This window comes from Cryptococcus depauperatus, chromosome 2 (assembly GCF_001720195.1).
Source record: "Cryptococcus depauperatus CBS 7841 chromosome 2, complete sequence".
Taxonomy (NCBI): domain Eukaryota; kingdom Fungi; phylum Basidiomycota; class Tremellomycetes; order Tremellales; family Cryptococcaceae; genus Cryptococcus; species Cryptococcus depauperatus.
In genome coordinates, this window is record NC_089469.1 from 296405 (window position 1) to 312993 (window position 16589).

Below are 16589 nucleotides of genomic sequence, written 5' to 3' on the forward strand. Positions count from 1 at the left end.
GACAATATTGAAAATCGAATTAACACTCCATGAGAACGTGACAGTATGTGAGAAGAGTTTGTCTTTTGTTCTTTGAGCGCAGCCATTTGGCATAGAGAACCCAAAATATTTGACTATCCTGGTTGCAAGGTAAGTCCTGTGACACGTATAGCAGTCAGAATTGTTATTAGGAATAGGAATGAGTGTATCAGTAACGGCGTGGGAGTGAGGTCTTCTTGAATGTAAGGTGATGTATCGAGTGAGCATGATGTATGATGCAGTATAAAGCAGACTATGTGCGCCAGTGATTACTGCTACACATCAAGATTCACAACCTGGCAAGTTATGAATTGCATGTAATAAGTAAAAGAGAAATGGGAAATACAAATTGACTCTTTATACTGTACAGACGGGATCAACCGAGACGTTACGTAACCACTGGCATGCCTAACTCCAATCCTGTGGATAGATTATCTCCCTAACTTGACTTCGACAGAGGCCAAGGAGCGCAAAAGCAGTATTGAGTCTGTCTTGGCCCTATTCTGAGTTGGCGCCGCCAAAGAGGATGATGCTGCGCGAGCAGAGGCAAGAAGTGCAGTCGTATCTGGCCCGTCGCTGTCGGATGGAGGAAGCTGTGGCGATAAACCAAATCGATCCCTAGCTCGTAAATCCGCTGCAAGCGATGAGAAAACCCCATTCAAAAATCTCCCAGCCTGTTCGACATATTGTAACGCAACATGACTTGATTCGTGCAGTACATCCACCTTGTATTCTATTTGTTCGAATTTTTCAGGCGGTTGCAGAACTTTTTCGGGCTCCGAGAGGACAGTGTCAGCTAAGGATAATGCTTGCTGTATCCATATAGGAGCTGTAGACATGTCAGGATCGGGATTGGTCATCATCTTTTTCTCGAGCCGACGAAGGGTCTCTTGTTGGTTGGTATTGGCAGCGTTGACAATGGCAGACCATTGAGCATTCTCTTCTTTGTACCTGCAATGCTGTCAATATACTGAGACATAAGGTATCTGCCAGATTCACCGTCGTATGATGGCTGTCATTTCCGCCTCCGCTTTTCTATTCGCCACGTTGCGTGGATGAGGTACTAAACCAGAAACAGATACCGACTCCTGCCCCTGTACAGCTCGTCAGTATGCTGATAAATAAAGGAAAGCTATACGCACAGGTACACCGAAAGTGCTCGTATCCACCATCCCCTTGTTCATTCTTTGCAGAAAGTCACTCATAACGTCCTTGATAAACTGATCTCCATCTTCTGTTGCAACTTCTTTATGTTTCCCTCTTTCCTTTCCTTTCCGTGATGAAGCCTTAAGGATCTCGCCAGCTGCTCGGCTAGCACACCATGTCAGGAGCATACGAGCTTTGATGGGGTCGGGGTAGGCTGCAGGAATGTGTTTATAAAACATCTTGTAATCAACCGATTGATGTGGCATTGCTAAAAGATCTTATCAGCCTTGACTTGGGTGATTGAATGAATCCAAGATACTGATATCACCCCTGCCCCAACTTGAGCTTGCTCTTCCGCCTCGCTGGTCTAGACTGCTCCTTCGAGCCTGCTGTCCTCTCAACTCTTGATTCTTTCTGATCACCGGTGTCTCACTCTCCATAATCGGCAACACCATATCCTTCTGCAATTCATGCATCCTGCTAGTTCTTCCCATACTTTTTCGCGTTTTCCTCACATAGCTTGGAGGCCCCATAGAACTTGATGAAACTGGTGTTTTAGATGAAGACGCTAGATTTGACGAGCCAAAAGTCAGGCGAGGTGGACTAGATGGTTGAGGAGCGGATGGTCGAGGTTTGTGAGATTTTGAGAATGTGAGATGCTGTACAGAAGGTGCAGCACCCGTGCTCGTCATGGATGCTGTCTCTTCCACTCCGGCCAGAGGATCATCCACCGTGCCAAATACTCCTCGTAATGGTGATCCCATACTTCTCTCTCTAGCCGTTTTCTGTCTTTTAGAGGAATTGCCTCCAGACTGAAAGACCATACCATGCGAAGACGGCGGAGATTCTGATGGTGGGTGTTCACGGATGGCACGTATTGAATCGCGTCGGCGGGCAATCTTTTTAGTAGATGGAGGTGGTGGTGGAAGTTCCAGCAGAAGTTCATCTTCTGGAGGTGTGTTGGAAGAGTTTGGGAGAGGAACTGGCTTTGGTTGGAAAGCAGCTTTATTTGGTCGTATCAGCACTAATTGTCACGCTAGATGGACAGGTTCAACTTACGTTTCCTTGTCTAGTGATAAAATAGTCGACATGGAATTATCAGCCCACCATCCAGATTACCACCACCAGACGCATTCACTCACGCCTTGTCTCTTCTTCTTCAAGTTTCCTTCTCCCTCTTCGCCTCCTCCACCATTCTTCCTCTTTCCATTGACTACCTTCCCACTAGCATCCAATTCACTTGATAACCGTGTCGACCTTCTCGTTGCCATCCGTTCAATAATGGGCCTCTGTCTCGCGCCAGAACCTGAAAGCCTTGTTCTAAGCCTGCTGAATTCTTTTATAGTATTTGTTTTGATAGATGGATGAGCAAAAGAAAACAATAAATAGATGAAGATATAAAGTATCTGTAAAAAAGACGCGGGGGGCTTGTTTGTTTTGATTCCATCGCTTTTCACAACATTCAGGGCCAGATATATATACGCCGTTCCTTTTATTTGTTTAATCCTACCCTAAACAATCTTCCACGTCATTACTTTTATCCTTTTTCCATTAATACATTGTATCCATCTATACTCCATTTACATCTATAGCCATGTTTAATCTGGCTGTGCTTGTGTTCCTCATAGTCCTTCTCACCCAAGTAATCTCATGGATAGGCCATTCAGCGGTACAAGAGCTGGTAAGTAACCTAAACGCATTTTATCTTTCGCTCTATGCAATTCCACTAATCCTACAATGTCAGGCATTTTTAGTCTATTACAGGATTTGCCTCTCTGGAACAGCTTCCGCCCAAAATAACATCCGTAAACAAGTACTAGAAGATAAAGCTGAGCTGGGAAAGACGAGCTCCCAAGATGAGTTTGCAAAGTGGGCTAAATTGAAGAGGAAACTTGATAAAGGTTTGGCGGACTTGGAGAAAATCAGTGAGTTTTAAGCTGGATCAGGCTTTCAGTTTGCCGAAAGTTAATGGATGATCAAGACACAACATTGTCTTCCTCGCGCTCTTCTTTCTCTCGCAACTTTTCCTTCCTTATCTGGCTTCTTACCACTGGAGCTCAATTCTTCCTTGTTTGGTGGTATCGCAAACAGCCCGTGTTTTGGCTGCCTGAAGGCTGGGTGCCGTACCCAGTTGCTTGGGTGCTGAGTTTTCCAAATGCCCCTATCGGTGAGCTGACTCGTCCTCTCATCGTACTTTGGAAAAAACTCATGTTTCGTTTGTGTAGGCGCTGTAAGCGCTGGTACGTGGTGTGCGGTCTGTAAAAGAGTATTGCAGAGTCTACAAGAAATTGCCCAAGGGCTTGTTCAACCATCTTCTCCAGGTGAAAGTGTTTATTGGAAACGCTATGGAACAGTGACTGACATTGATCTAGTAGCTGTCCCAGTGTCCACTTCGGCTACACAGGCAGAACAAAAAGAAGTGCCCATGACAATAGAACACGAGAAACTGGATTAATCTGACAAGACAAACGCCATCTTGAATCTGCTCTTGACTATATGCATTTGGGTACTCATTGGCCTAGAATGGTTTGACCTGCAGCAACTACTGGCAACGTTTGAATAAGTGCTCACGCACCACTGCTTAAAAAGATTACTGCTTGGGCTTTTTGTATGCTTTCTTGTCTGTTGGTGATTGGTCGGCTACTCGTTTTGACGAAGCAGCATCAACTTTCATCGTATTGTTTTCGGCTCTGCAAACAAAACGGGCTTCAGAACATGTCCTTATCTTCAAAGACAACATCAAGAGAAAGCACAGGTGCGATGGAGACGAATCAAGGTGGCATCTAGTACTGTACCGTCTAGTATACCCCACGACCTCTAATTCTATAGATTCTTCATTCTCTCTACTGCAAGCACTTTTGTCATGAGAAAAGTAACGCTTACTGCTTGGAAAAGTAAGCAGATTTGTTGGAGGTGTCAATGGTGTCCTTGCCCTCTTCCCATCCGGCAGGGCAGACCTCGCCGTGCTCGTCAGTGAACTGGAAGGCCTTGACAACCCGAATAGTCTCCTCAACAGATCGACCAACGGGGAGGTCGTGGACGTGCATGGCACGAAGGGTACCCTTGGGATCAATGAAGAAGGTGCCTCGAAGAGCAATACCGTCCTCAGGGAGAAGGACACCATAAGCCTTTGCGGCAGCATGGTTTCGGTCGGCGAGCTGTGAAAGTCAGCGTGGGATTGATCAGTAATCCAATATAAAGTACCAAGGTCAATTTGAGGTCAGGGCCGAGACCGCCCTCTTTCCTGTTGGTCTGAGACCAGGCGAGATGGGTGAATTCAGAGTCGGTAGAAACACCAATCACCTCGGCACCAATCGCCGCAAACTGAGGAAGAGCCTTGTTGAAGGCAAGAATTTCAGTCGGGCAGACAACTATGATTGTTGAGAGAGTGCAAAGATGACGCATGAATTAGACTTACAAGTAAAGTCCTGTTGTAATCAAAATAAGCCAAATTCATGTCAGATGCATCATTCATACGCCCATAATACATACCATAGGGTAAAAAAAGAGGATAGTCCTATCGCACCTCCATCAGCTATGCCTCTAGATGCAAGACACGCAACTCACCACTTGCCCTTGTAGTCGGCAAGCTTGATCTCCTCAAAAGACCCCTCCTTGACGGCGGTGCCGGCAAAATCACTAACAGACGTATCAGCAAGTGGACACGTTGGCTACCACAGTCTGGGCTGGACTCTAGCAGCATCCACCTAGTGCCTCAAGCACACTTACGGAGCAGGCTTTTGGATTTGAGGAAGAGAGTAGGTGGCCATTGTAATCTTTTTCTTGTACTTAAAGAACTAAAAATAAGAAAAAGAGGAAAAGATATAAAAAGATATAAAAAAATTAAATTAAAAAACTCCAGATTAAATAGATTTGCGACGAAAAGCCGAGATTTAGATTCTCACGGAATTATATGGAAAAACAGGGACGTGCACAGTGTGATAACTAAATCCCGTCCATTTTGGTTGAGTCAGCTTTTTTTGCCACTCACTGAAGAAGACATATAATTGGGCCATGGAAGTGTTGCCACCTGCATCCTTTCTCTTCTTCTCTCTTTAACATGTCTCAGCGCGCGCTCAACTTCTTCTACAAGTACTTTGTACGGAGCTTCAAACAGAGCGGCGTTGGGCGAAACAACATACACATACTCTGTCGCTAATCAGCAACCGATATCTTTATTGCCGAGATAAATCTCGGGTATCTGATATACACATGGCAGCATGGTAATCCGACTCACCAGGCGAAACGAGTTTCCAGCCTTCATTGCTATTGACGACGTTATCCAGAGCAGCTCTGAATCGTCGCCTTACACGATTACGTTCGACAGCTAACTTTGAAATATTATTCTTTGAGGTAATCACTGCTAAATAAACACATGGGTGTTTTCTCCTTACAGCGTTCAACATGTCGGACGGGAACGGAGGCGCAGGTCGAGGAGGCAGTAACGCTGCTCGAAAAGTCCGGATGATAAAGTAAGGCGTTCGACAGTGAGGGACGTTGGATGTGAAGATTTTTGTGAGAGCGGTTGCAATGTCAATTCCGATGAACTTGATCTATGCCATGTTATCAAGCGATCGTCTTGGATAAAGCATGTACGTACTCTTTGGCCTTGTTGGATCATGTTTTGCCAGGATGGATCAAGTGTTGATTTGCTTTGCAGCGTACGGCTAGGCTTTCTCATCTCGTCGGATATCCGATTTTTACCTTCCACCCTAGTTTTTGTTTTGCTCTCAAGTTGATCTCTCTTCTCGCTATCAGACTGCAACGCAGTGTTCCCGTTCTCGCCACGTTTCAAGTATTGCAGCAGATTGGCCGAAGCACCCGACAGAATGAGCCCTTCTTTAGCAGGCTCGTCGCCAGTCCTTCCCGCTGGTGCATCAAGCCTATGCTTCGTTGCTCTAGAAAGTTGTTTGGGCGAAGCCATTGGTCGCCGTTGGTTATGTGTCGTTGTCTTGACGCCTGTCGATCCAGACTGTCCAAGAGGAAGCTTTGGCGCTACAGGACCAACTGCAGCAGGACCCTTTTGAGGCCGGCCGCTTTTTGATGTTGCGGCGGCTCTAGGTACTGACATGGCAAAATACCTTTTATCAACTCCAAGACGAATAGCTCCAAGACGGCAAGTGGAACAGAATAATTGTGCTGAATAGAGCGTGATGGTTAGCAAGTAATAATGCCGTCCCACCTGGCAAGAGTCAACAGAGCATTCACATACATCTCATGGGACATAGAGGATGCGACGCTGGTTGTTGTAAATGATTTAAATATTGTAAAGTGTGAAGAGATGTACAAATAATTAAATGTGGAAAATAAGGGAATGATGTCGAAGAGTAAATAATGAGTAGTGGATAGGCATGTGGACGACTGGCACGCCTAATCCAATAGCTTCCTAGTCCAGCCCCATTAGAAACTTTCGTTACTTTTCTTATTCTTTTTCTAATGCCTTCTATATAAACGGGATCAAACCCTTGACAAATGAGAGTGATCACGTGATTTAAAAGTCATCTACACTTTTCCTATAATCCATTTTTCTCCTTCTTACTGTCAACACTTGTTAAGAAAATGCCCAAAACAAATTTGAGTATAACAAAGAAGGGCAAAACTGGCTCACCAAAGCTTTATTCCAACTTTCTACCTCTCCCACTTATTCTCCCTACTCCTATTCCTATCCCTTCGACCTCTTCAAAATCCTCAAAACAAGTCAAGCACTATGTTTATTGCAGACAACACAAATCAAAACTCAAGGCAAAAGCAACGCCTTCCGGTAATGATGGTGAATTGCCAGAAGGAAGGACGGTGTTCGTAGTCAATTTGCCGGTGGACATGACAGAGAGAGAGTTGAGAAGTGTGTTTTCGAACTGGGGTGTAATAGAGAACGTCAAATTCAACCACAAAGATGATGGAGATGTACTAGAAAGCGTAGTGAAGGGGATGCCCATAGACAAAGATTCTGATGATGAGGATGAGGATGAAGAAGGCGACGAGGAAGAGGACGAGGACGAAGGTAGACAAGTCGGTGCGACAGCGACATTCCAAGGCGATCTTATCACCAAGAAACAACGGCGTGCTATGCGCAAGCGAAATGTCCTCATCTCAGCTATCCCCAAAGTTGATCCCCTGCCACCACTTTCTCCTCGGTCTATGCCTCTAGGTCAATCTGGTCTTTTCTCGGCGCATGTCATATTCCTTGATTCAATCGCTGTCTCGCGTTTGTTTTCTTCCACCCCCTCGCCCATCTCCGTCTCCATGTCATCTAATCAACCACAAAAGGACGACTCGGAACCCACAGGGCTGGCATATTACACTGCTCTTCATTCTACTCTGAGACCACCGCTCGAGGCGATAAAGTCTTTTGCAGACTCATCCATGGCTCGTTTCGATCACCTTCACTCCATGCTCTTATCCTCTCGCGCCAAGCAGGCTGGTGCAGGTGCCCTGGTGGATGAAGATGGTTTCACAGTCGTGGTGAGGTCTGGTAAGTTTGGAAGAGCGGGTGCGAGGGGAGATGGGTTTGGAATGGGTGGTGTGGGTGTTGCGACCAGAGGGTTTGAGCAAAAAAAAAAGAAAGCCGGAGTCGGTGCAAGTGCTTTGCCGGATTTCTATAGATTCCAATCTGTGGACAGGAAAAAGCAAGGTAAGTTGGTTGTCTTTCTACATGGCGTGACATTAGGCTCATAATGTTCTAGAACTCGCCGAATTGAGACAGAAATTTGAACATGACAAGGCCAAAGTTGAAGAATTTAAAAAGTCTCGTCGGTATAGACCTTACTAGTTGCTCATGTACATGCGAGCCGAGCGATGACATGCATGGTGATATCATGTCAACAAAAGGATGCAAAGCAATCGCATCTTTGTTTACACACCATTACTACGTTCCCAATACACCGTTTAGACGTCGCAAAGATCATGTAAAAGTCTATGTCCACCTCTATCATCTTGTCACTTGGTGCCCTCCTCCGCTTTTCTTGCTCTAAAATCAGCCTGCTCCACTGCTCTAGTGATATCCACAACTTCGTTTGGCTTTAAGTTGAACGCCTTGACCAAGATAGGAATTTGACTGGGCGACAAGAGAAGAGAAGGATGAGTTGCTTTAGAGGTAATAGGCCCCGGAGCAGGCGGAGGCATCGGTTGATTGACTGTGCCGTATTGCTTTTGTTTCGAGGTATTCTCTTCAGAACGAGACGCCATACTTTCCGGTGTAGCCGTTTCATGAACTGCACCGCCCTTCTCGGTCTGCGCATCCAACCCTCCATCCTGGTTAGTCTTGTGCGCCGCCTTGCCTTTGCCCGCATAAATTTCTGTCAGTTCTGGACTCTCTTTTTCCACAATCAATCCTGCTTTTAAAAGTTGTTCGAGGTAAATTGCCCCTCTCCATGCTTTGTAATGTGACCAAGCTCTCCACAAGACGTAAAACAGTGGAAAATTGGGGACAATGGGTATAATAGCGAATGGCCAAGTTATGGGAGAGCTATGTTTGGGAAAGTGCGAAAACGTGGTCAGCTCGTCCAATGGACATGAAGAAGAGAGCGTACACAAGCAGAGAGCGATACATCATCTTTTTGTGATGCGGTATCCGCCTCAACAGATGTCTATGCAACTTGGGGACAATAGAAGGCAGGGGTTGGCCTTTTAGCTTGGGCAACAACAAGGGAATCTATGACAGCTTAGCTCGACATCCTAACCAGCATCTGCCACCTACCTCGATTCGCTCCAAAACACCACCTTCCTTGGTCACCTTGACGCCTTCTCCCTCTCTCACAGCCTTGAGCGCCCATTCTTCAAACTCGATTCTATCCATCAGTCTCTCACCCCGATCATAAAACCAATACATCCAGCTCCCTTTTGGTTTTTCTCCAAGTTTTAACCACGCATCGCTGCTCTTTACCAGGATCTTGTTCACTATAGAAGTCGAAGAATCCTCACGATAATTCGGCTGAATAGAATGGAAAAGGGTGAGAGGAAGTTTAGGAGTGGTAGATTCAAGTGAAGGAGGAGGATGCGTGGGTGGTGTAGTAGATGATGGCGGTGGAAGAGGAAGACGGGTGAGAGGGAGAGCAAGAATGCGAAATGGACGTGAAGAAGCAACGATAGGAGATTTAGGAGGCATTTTTAAAGGATAAAGATGAAAGAAAGAAAGAAAGAAAAAGAAAGTAAAGTTTTAAAAAGTAGAAAAATCCTCCTTTGCGTGTCACGGTTTATCCCAAAAAAAATTGGGCTGGGTTTAAATTTTGCCCAAAAAATTGGGCCACATCATTATCTTTGTTAAAAGTTAACTTTACATTTTCTTTTCTTTTTAATCTTTATCCATTCATTCCATGTTACAACAAAACAAAAAAAACTATGCGAAAGTGGCGAATGCTGATATCTATCACATCCCAAAGTGCGCTGCGAACGACACGCTGAAAGAGTCAAGAGACCATGCATTGCTGCCACTCAAGCGGTCACCATTCTACGGCTAGAACTGAGCTCTACATAGTCGTGGACGGGTCCAAGACTTGGGCTTGCGATACTGGAAGGATCTCAGAGCCGTCTTGTCTGCTAGCACAACCCGAGACCATTCCCTTGCAGTTTGACATCTAATGTTCTCAAGGATTCTCTTTGCCAGCCTTCTCTCTTGCCAGTGCTCTGTTAGTCTTCTCCGTCAAGATAACTAGATGTCAAAAGATAACACAGCCTGATTCCCAACCTCCTAGCTAAAGTGTATGAGTAGCATCTTTGAAGGACGTTCTGCACCGACCAAACTATTATTATGACTTAATTAAGGCGAACTGATAATATTGTAGCCTTAATTACCAATGGCTTTCTTTTCTACGTCATTTTTAACCAAAATCTAACCGTCCTTACAAGTACAACAGGTGGACTTCACATCTGTGATCTATAAACATCACTTTTACTCTCAACATGCCCTCTCAGCCCACTTCGCCAACACCGAAGCAACCTACAGACACTTCATCACGTCTAAGCAATGCTCAAACCAACTTGTCGTACTTGCTCCTAGGTCCCAGAGCATCCGTTGCACCTGCTAGCCTAAAGACTCGGTCGCTGTTGAAAACAACTCGGTATGTTGTCCGCTACCTGTTTCATCGCCTCATACGTTATGCGAAATATGCCCTTGTCGGTGCTGCAATTGCCACTGTCGGCGGAGGACTATTGGGGTCGGTCGGCAGTGGCTTGGCTTTCTTTGCAGCACCAGGAATTGGTGTAGGTATGGCTATGGGAGTGATCACCGCGATGATCAAGGTGAGTCTTAGTTTTTGGCATTGTGGGTGAAGCTCAAAAAGTATATTTAGTTTGGATGGCGGCACCGAGGTAACCATCTTCGAGGAGGTATATGGGATGGCTGGCAAGATATGAAAACTCGGGCACAAGAGGAAAGAGATGGCGCAGAAGATGAGGCGCAGGATGCTTGCAGTGAACAAGAACGACAAAATGTTGAAAACAAGACCACTCGCGCAAATGTTTGGATGAGGGTATAGGCTTTGAGGGTATATTATGGCAATGCAGAAACAATCTCAGGGCACAGAGGTTACGACACTTGAACAGAGCATGGTCATCATACGCTGCATTTTCAGCCACGACGAGATTTACGGGAACCTCTCCTTCCTGACTAAAATGCAGCCTATCCCTCGGCGAAGACATCCAACTAGTGATTTAGTGACCCGCGCGACGCTGCTCGACAATGATGGCAGAAAGCTCCTCAACCTTCCTCTTGGATCGGAGAAGGGTACCAAGCTAAGACCAGATTAGTATATGCGTGTCATGAGAAATAGACCAGACTAACTCTCTTCTTGGTAAGCTTCTTGGCCTTCTTGTCCTTGGAGTTCCTCAACAACTCCATGACTCGCTTCTCGTAAGGGGAGAACCCAGCAACCTCTCGGATGACAGACTTTACAAAAGTCTTCTTCTCACTGTACAATACAAATAATTAGCCATAAATATAAATGACATGTAAAAGGCGACTGACGTCTTGACACCCTTCTTGTTGGAAGGCCTGGTAGTCTTAGGGATGGCGGTGGTGGGTCGGCCCTTGTTCAAGCCATAGCGGAGGTCTATAACGAGCGTGTTAGCAAGTCTACTCCTCTAAACACTACATATCGGCTCTTGATCTCCTGCTCGCCCAACAATCTCTCCTCATTTCATTGCCACTTCCCAGTGTACAGCAACACACATCAAAAAGACCCAGTACTTACTGGATCGCTGAGTAGGAGCAGAAGACATTTGAACGTCGGCCATTTTTGTTATTTTCTTTATCCAACTACATCCCAACCCAGTATTTCGTCCAGTCATCCCAGTCGCCAACAGGTAACACCACACAAAACAATTCAAGAGATAAATCGAAAAGCACGTAGAATTGAGAATGTGAGTAAATTTGAAGGCAGTAAAATTTAGCGGATCACAAAAGTTGTAAACCAACAGTCAAGACAACCACATCCATCAGCAATCGTTTGTTGACACCAGCCAAACACTCACGGATAGAAAAGACTTGAAGGTCGAAAGAAAAGAAAAAAAGGAAAATCCTGTAACAATCAACAAAACGACGAATTTCGCTGCCAGAGAGGGACATGGGCAAAAGTGCTAGTTGACAGCGGGATTATACAACATACGAAATTCCGAGTGAATGTGGCAAATCTGTTCCCTTTTAGTCACGTGACTTGGATTTCACCCATCTATCTAATTCCCTAATTACCTCTTCTTTCTTTTTTCTTTACACATTTCAACTCCCGGCTAGTACCATAACACCTTCTCATGACCTTTGGACATGCCATAGAATGTGCTGTTTAATGGCGCCAGGTAAGAGAGACATCTACTGAAGAGTAGGAGCCGGTCAATTATACGACCTTTTTGGGATACTTTTATGCCCCTGTCCTCAAAAGAGGCAGAGGCAGAGGTTGACAAGTGAAAAGGGCGTTTCGCTTGTGGCTTACAGACTGTTGCTGGCACCGAGCATTGGATGAGTAGAATGAGAAGAGATGAATGTGGAATGTTTATAACTGCCAACTATCATGGGAGACTGTCTTGATCCAGCAGCTCTATGCTCTCGTTCACCTCGGCTTAGCCTTTTTATTTCTCTCCAGTGTTGGAATATCGTTCAACTGTACATTTCTAATTAATAATATAACTCTTGTCTTTAACTGTTGGTCTTGGTTTTAAATTTAAAAAAGTCGCCAGGCTCGGGACGGAAGCAAAAGCAGTTGAGCCACCTCCGTTTCCGTTGTCAGCATTCGTTCACTGTTGGCGGAACTATTAGACTTTTGATTTCTTCTTTTACCTTTTGTTGTCAACGTTTCAAACACTTGTCGAGGAAAGATAGGATGAGGGCAACAGTCTCAAGGCGTATCGTCACGCTCTTGCGCTCTGGTCCAAGGGTTGTGGATAGGACTGTCGGTACGCTTTGCTTCACGTATCTATCGTACTCGACAGCTTATTTCAGAGAGCAGCTCTCCAGACTGTCCGGTACGCATCCACCAATATGGCCATGCCCGCCATGTCGCCTACCATGACGGAGGGTGGCATTGCATCTTGGAAGTTGAAAGAGGGAGACCCATTTGCTGCTGGTGATGTGTTACTAGAAGTCGTATGTTGACTAGTCGTCTTTTTAATTACGAGGTGTAGGTCAATCGAGGAGCTAATGGAGGCATAGGAAACAGACAAGGCGACCATAGATGTTGAAGCTCAAGAGGATGGGGTGTTGGGAAAGATCCTCGTACGTCTATGTCTGTATGGGCGAACCCATTCCAACTTTTATGGTATAGGTTCAAGCAGGTGCTCAAAAAATCCCAGTCGGTCAGATCATCGCTGTGCTGGCGGAGCAAGGAGATGATATCTCTGCAATTGAAATTCCAAAAGATACATTGGCGTCTCAACCAAGCCAACCGTCGTCACCTGTAGCCAAACCAGAGTCGAGGTCAATCCAGAAAGAAGAGCAGAAAGCGAGAGAGCAGCCTAGAGGTGAGAGGAAGCCTCACGAGCATAAAGAAATAAACCATCCAAAACCATTATTCCCAAGTGTTTCTAGATTGTTGGTAGCCTCATTTCTTTTCGAGTGGAGGGGCTAATATATCGAACAGATTACAAGAATCAAACTTGTCTTCTGACGAAATCTACAAGCTCAAGGGCACAGGTCGGCACGGTATGCTGACCAAAGGCGATGTGTTGCTCGCGTTGGGTAAAGTTGAGAATGCGTATGCCTCGGCAGAAAAGTTGAACTTGGATGTGATGGGCCCTAGTGGGAGAAGAGCGTCGGAAAACAAGATGACGGAACCAAAGACAGAGCCCGTAAAGGAGGTAGTACTGGACGGACCGGCGCTGAGAAGGTTAATTGTCGGTGGAATGACCAAAGCGACCAAACCTGCTGAACCTATCGTCCATTACGGTGGGTACTTCAGCAGCACTCGGGATTATGCTAATTTTGGTAGATAATGTGCAATTGCCTCGTTCAGACGACTATGAATTTGATTCTATTCTAGCGCCTTACGGTTCTCTTTTGCCCGAACCTGGACCACATGTAGCCATTCCCGACAGAAAAGCTCTTCAAGCAAGTGAAGGTCATTTACACAATGCGAAAAAGGACGAATGGACTGGAATATACTAATTCACGATTAGAGAATGACCATGTGTGTATAGATTTATGCATACAATCACAACCTCATCACTTCTTTACATTAAAAATACTTAACAAGGCAAAACAACCATACAACAATCCTACAGGATAAGCCACAAGCAATCTTTGATGATTCATCCTCAATACAGCGACAAAGATGGCACTGGCCGAATGTGTGCACCACGCAATGCTGATGGTGGACAATAGGTAACCCAACGGATGGTCGATGCCAACACCCATACCAATCCCTCCAAGACCGACCATAGGCAAAAGGCAGTATCCAAGGACAGAAGCCGTCCGGTATGCGTCAATTCCCGTTTCAGACATGAGATTGAGAAGAAGATAAATGGCAGTTGTGCCGAGAAGGCCTACGCCATAGATATATGAGAATTGTGGTTTGCCAGACTACAATTTACATTAGTGTTGGGTGTTTTCAGAATCACTCACAAGTAAGAGGAAAAATGCGAATGCGAAGCAAAACACAAATGGCCCTGCTAAATCTGCATCATCCATTATATTGGTATTAACTTGGGATAGAGGATTGAGAACGGTGAGCGATTTTTGGAGTATATGCGACGGGTTAATGCCCAGCTCTGAAGACATCAGCCAACCACTCAAGGGCATAAACCTACCTTCTATGAGACTGGGTTCACCGTCGAAACCACCTGTACCGAATGCCTCCCACCATTTCCCGGTTGAGCTGTACAGTGGACCCGATGGCATGGCAGCCATGCTGCCTGATGGATACTGTGGCTGGCGAGAGTCATATGGCGTTGCTCTAAAGAAGCCCAAGTTATTATCGTGCGCGTGATACATTGTTGCGTTGTAAAATAAAAGTTAGAGATGGTAAAATGTGATGGGTAGATGACTGCCACGTACGGAAATTGTCGGCGAATCCATCTTTCCTGCTCTCTCCGTCTTTCCTCTTTATCTTTACGTTTCTTCAAAAGTTCTCTTTTCTTTTCTTTTCTTTTCCTTTTTATCTCTCTTTGGCTCCCTCCCTTCATTCTCCCGCCATGCCAACGTCACGTCTCCTCGCTCGCGCGATCCAACGCCCTCCAGCGAAGCGGGTGCTCAAGCCAGTCAGTACTTTTAATACATCCTCGGTCATTGGCTGCTCACCTGGATTTACAATAGTCGTTTGTCCGAAACCTCGCAGCCGTACACCCAGTGACAGTCAGCACGGATCCAGTCACAAAGACTTCCACACTGTCAAATGGCCTCTCTGTCTCTACAGAGACAACCCCTGGCACCAATACCTCTACTGTCGGCCTCTGGATCGACGCTGGCTCGCGAGCAGATGCGTCTAACGCAAGCGGTACAGCCCATTTCCTCGAGCATCTCGCATTCAAAGGCACAAAAGCTCGATCTCAGACCCAACTTGAACTAGAGGTGGAGAATCTCGGGGCTCATCTCAATGCGTATACCTCAAGGGAGCAGACAGTATACTATGCCAAGGCATTTGACAAAGATGTGCCTCAGGCGGTTGACATATTGTCAGACATTTTGCAAAATTCAAAATTAGAGGAGTCGGCTATTGAGAGAGAGAGGGATGTCATTCTGAGGGAGCAGGAGGAAGTTGAGAAGCAACCTGAAGAAGTCGTTTTTGATCACTTGCATGCTGTCGCTTTTCAAGGTATGTCGCAAGTTTGTGTCAGATTCTAAAACACACCATAGGTTCGCCTCTTGGAAACACCATCCTCGGCCCTAAAGAGCACATCAACTCCATCTCCAAGAAGGATCTTCAAAGCTACATTTCAAACAATTATACTGCCGATCGAATGGCGCTGATTGGCGCCGGTTCCATTGAACATGAAACCCTCGTCAAGCTCGCCGAAAAGCATTTTGCCTCCCTTCCCGTCTCCTCCAATCCCATCCCTCTTGGCGACCAGTCTCACTCTCCTGCTGAATTCATTGGTTCCGAGGTTAGAATCCGAGATGACACCATGGACACACTTAACGTCGCCATCTCCGTCGAGGGTGTTGGGTGGAAGAGTCCTGATTACTGGCCTATGCTTGTGATGCAGAGCATCTTCGGCAATTGGGATAGGTCCCTGGGTGCTAGTTCTCTATTGAGCAGCAGGTTGTCTCATATCATTTCTAGCAACAACCTTGCCAACTCTTACATGTCCTTCTCCACCTCTTACTCTGACACTGGTCTTTGGGGTATCTATCTTGTTACCGAAAAGTAAGTTTTAACCGCTTGAGCTGGCTCTAACAAAAATAGCTTCACGAATGTCGATGATCTTGTCCACTTTACCCTCAGAGAATGGACTCGAATGTCTATAAGCCCCACCATTGCTGAAGTCGAACGCGCCAAGTCTCAGCTCAAAGCATCTTTACTGTTGGGTCTTGACGGTACTACCGCCATTGCTGAGGATATTGGACGGCAATTGATCACGACTGGCAAGCGATACACCCCACGAGAGATTGAGCGATACGTCGATGCTGTCACACCCGCAGAAATCCAGCGTGTTGCCCAAAAGTACCTTTGGGATAAAGACATTGCTATTGCTGCCCTTGGCCGAGTTGATGGCCTCTTTGACTACACTCGAATTCGTGCCGGTAAGTCCCACGTTTGTAGGTCCAATGGAAAACTAATCTTGCCTGTAGACATGTCTTCCATGCTTTTCTAAGGCATGAAAAGTTCTGGGTTGTCAGGACTTGCCATAAGCTTATAAATTTCCAAAAAATATGCATTGATTTAGCTACATTTTTTGGTCCAAGTTTAACGCGATCCGTGTCTTTTTTTATTTCCAGCTAATTTTGCTTTGAATTTTGAATTCACATTTCCATCAAGTATGAACAATTAAATACGTTCGTTCTT

General features: G+C 45.7%; 11 protein-coding genes across 11 annotated transcripts; 5 read left to right on the top strand and 6 right to left on the bottom strand.

Annotated features, from left to right (window-relative positions):
* Positions 1-449: 449 nt before the first annotated feature.
* On the bottom strand, positions 450-2435 carry L203_101348 (uncharacterized protein; the record flags this gene model as incomplete). The annotated part of the gene is made up of 6 exons (XM_066210790.1): positions 450-969; positions 1018-1112; positions 1161-1432; positions 1484-2167; positions 2224-2233; positions 2307-2435. The coding sequence occupies 6 exons, from the start codon at positions 2433-2435 to the stop codon at positions 450-452; spliced, it is 1710 nt and encodes a 569-aa protein (XP_066066887.1).
* A 323-nt stretch (positions 2436-2758) lies between these two features.
* On the top strand, positions 2759-3619 carry L203_101349 (uncharacterized protein; the record flags this gene model as incomplete). The annotated part of the gene is made up of 5 exons (XM_066210791.1): positions 2759-2845; positions 2909-3089; positions 3146-3331; positions 3390-3485; positions 3540-3619. The coding sequence occupies 5 exons, from the start codon at positions 2759-2761 to the stop codon at positions 3617-3619; spliced, it is 630 nt and encodes a 209-aa protein (XP_066066888.1).
* A 135-nt stretch (positions 3620-3754) lies between these two features.
* On the bottom strand, positions 3755-4934 carry L203_101350 (uncharacterized protein; the record flags this gene model as incomplete). Its single annotated transcript, XM_066210792.1, has 7 exons — positions 3755-3854; positions 4048-4322; positions 4369-4535; positions 4583-4592; positions 4657-4681; positions 4732-4803; positions 4894-4934. 7 exons carry the CDS (start codon positions 4932-4934, stop codon positions 3755-3757), a joined length of 690 nt encoding a protein of 229 aa, XP_066066889.1.
* Positions 4935-5134: 200 nt separating this feature from the next.
* On the bottom strand, positions 5135-6383 carry L203_101351 (ribonuclease P protein component; the record flags this gene model as incomplete). Its single annotated transcript, XM_066210793.1, has 4 exons — positions 5135-5313; positions 5402-5717; positions 5765-6303; positions 6377-6383. The coding sequence occupies 4 exons, from the start codon at positions 6381-6383 to the stop codon at positions 5135-5137; spliced, it is 1041 nt and encodes a 346-aa protein (XP_066066890.1).
* Positions 6384-6723: 340 nt separating this feature from the next.
* L203_101352 (uncharacterized protein) lies at positions 6724-7933 on the top strand (the record flags this gene model as incomplete). Its single annotated transcript, XM_066210794.1, has 2 exons — positions 6724-7795; positions 7848-7933. The coding sequence occupies 2 exons, from the start codon at positions 6724-6726 to the stop codon at positions 7931-7933; spliced, it is 1158 nt and encodes a 385-aa protein (XP_066066891.1).
* Positions 7934-8100: 167 nt separating this feature from the next.
* L203_101353 (uncharacterized protein) lies at positions 8101-9268 on the bottom strand (the record flags this gene model as incomplete). The annotated part of the gene is made up of 3 exons (XM_066210795.1): positions 8101-8629; positions 8694-8815; positions 8861-9268. The coding sequence occupies 3 exons, from the start codon at positions 9266-9268 to the stop codon at positions 8101-8103; spliced, it is 1059 nt and encodes a 352-aa protein (XP_066066892.1).
* Positions 9269-10062: 794 nt separating this feature from the next.
* Positions 10063-10637, top strand: L203_101354 (uncharacterized protein; the record flags this gene model as incomplete). Its single annotated transcript, XM_066210796.1, has 2 exons — positions 10063-10401; positions 10452-10637. The coding sequence occupies 2 exons, from the start codon at positions 10063-10065 to the stop codon at positions 10635-10637; spliced, it is 525 nt and encodes a 174-aa protein (XP_066066893.1).
* A 175-nt stretch (positions 10638-10812) lies between these two features.
* L203_101355 (uncharacterized protein) lies at positions 10813-12109 on the bottom strand (the record flags this gene model as incomplete). The annotated part of the gene is made up of 7 exons (XM_066210797.1): positions 10813-10893; positions 10943-11069; positions 11126-11210; positions 11352-11416; positions 11632-11678; positions 11766-11790; positions 12087-12109. 7 exons carry the CDS (start codon positions 12107-12109, stop codon positions 10813-10815), a joined length of 453 nt encoding a protein of 150 aa, XP_066066894.1.
* Positions 12110-12473: 364 nt separating this feature from the next.
* On the top strand, positions 12474-13753 carry L203_101356 (uncharacterized protein; the record flags this gene model as incomplete). Its single annotated transcript, XM_066210798.1, has 6 exons — positions 12474-12546; positions 12600-12736; positions 12803-12865; positions 12915-13180; positions 13230-13534; positions 13578-13753. 6 exons carry the CDS (start codon positions 12474-12476, stop codon positions 13751-13753), a joined length of 1020 nt encoding a protein of 339 aa, XP_066066895.1.
* A 57-nt stretch (positions 13754-13810) lies between these two features.
* Positions 13811-14578, bottom strand: L203_101357 (uncharacterized protein; the record flags this gene model as incomplete). The annotated part of the gene is made up of 2 exons (XM_066210799.1): positions 13811-14167; positions 14210-14578. The coding sequence occupies 2 exons, from the start codon at positions 14576-14578 to the stop codon at positions 13811-13813; spliced, it is 726 nt and encodes a 241-aa protein (XP_066066896.1).
* A 200-nt stretch (positions 14579-14778) lies between these two features.
* On the top strand, positions 14779-16398 carry L203_101358 (mitochondrial-processing peptidase subunit beta; the record flags this gene model as incomplete). The annotated part of the gene is made up of 5 exons (XM_066210800.1): positions 14779-14844; positions 14900-15398; positions 15476-15950; positions 16029-16327; positions 16376-16398. The coding sequence occupies 5 exons, from the start codon at positions 14779-14781 to the stop codon at positions 16396-16398; spliced, it is 1362 nt and encodes a 453-aa protein (XP_066066897.1).
* Between the last annotated feature and the right edge of the window lie 191 nt (positions 16399-16589).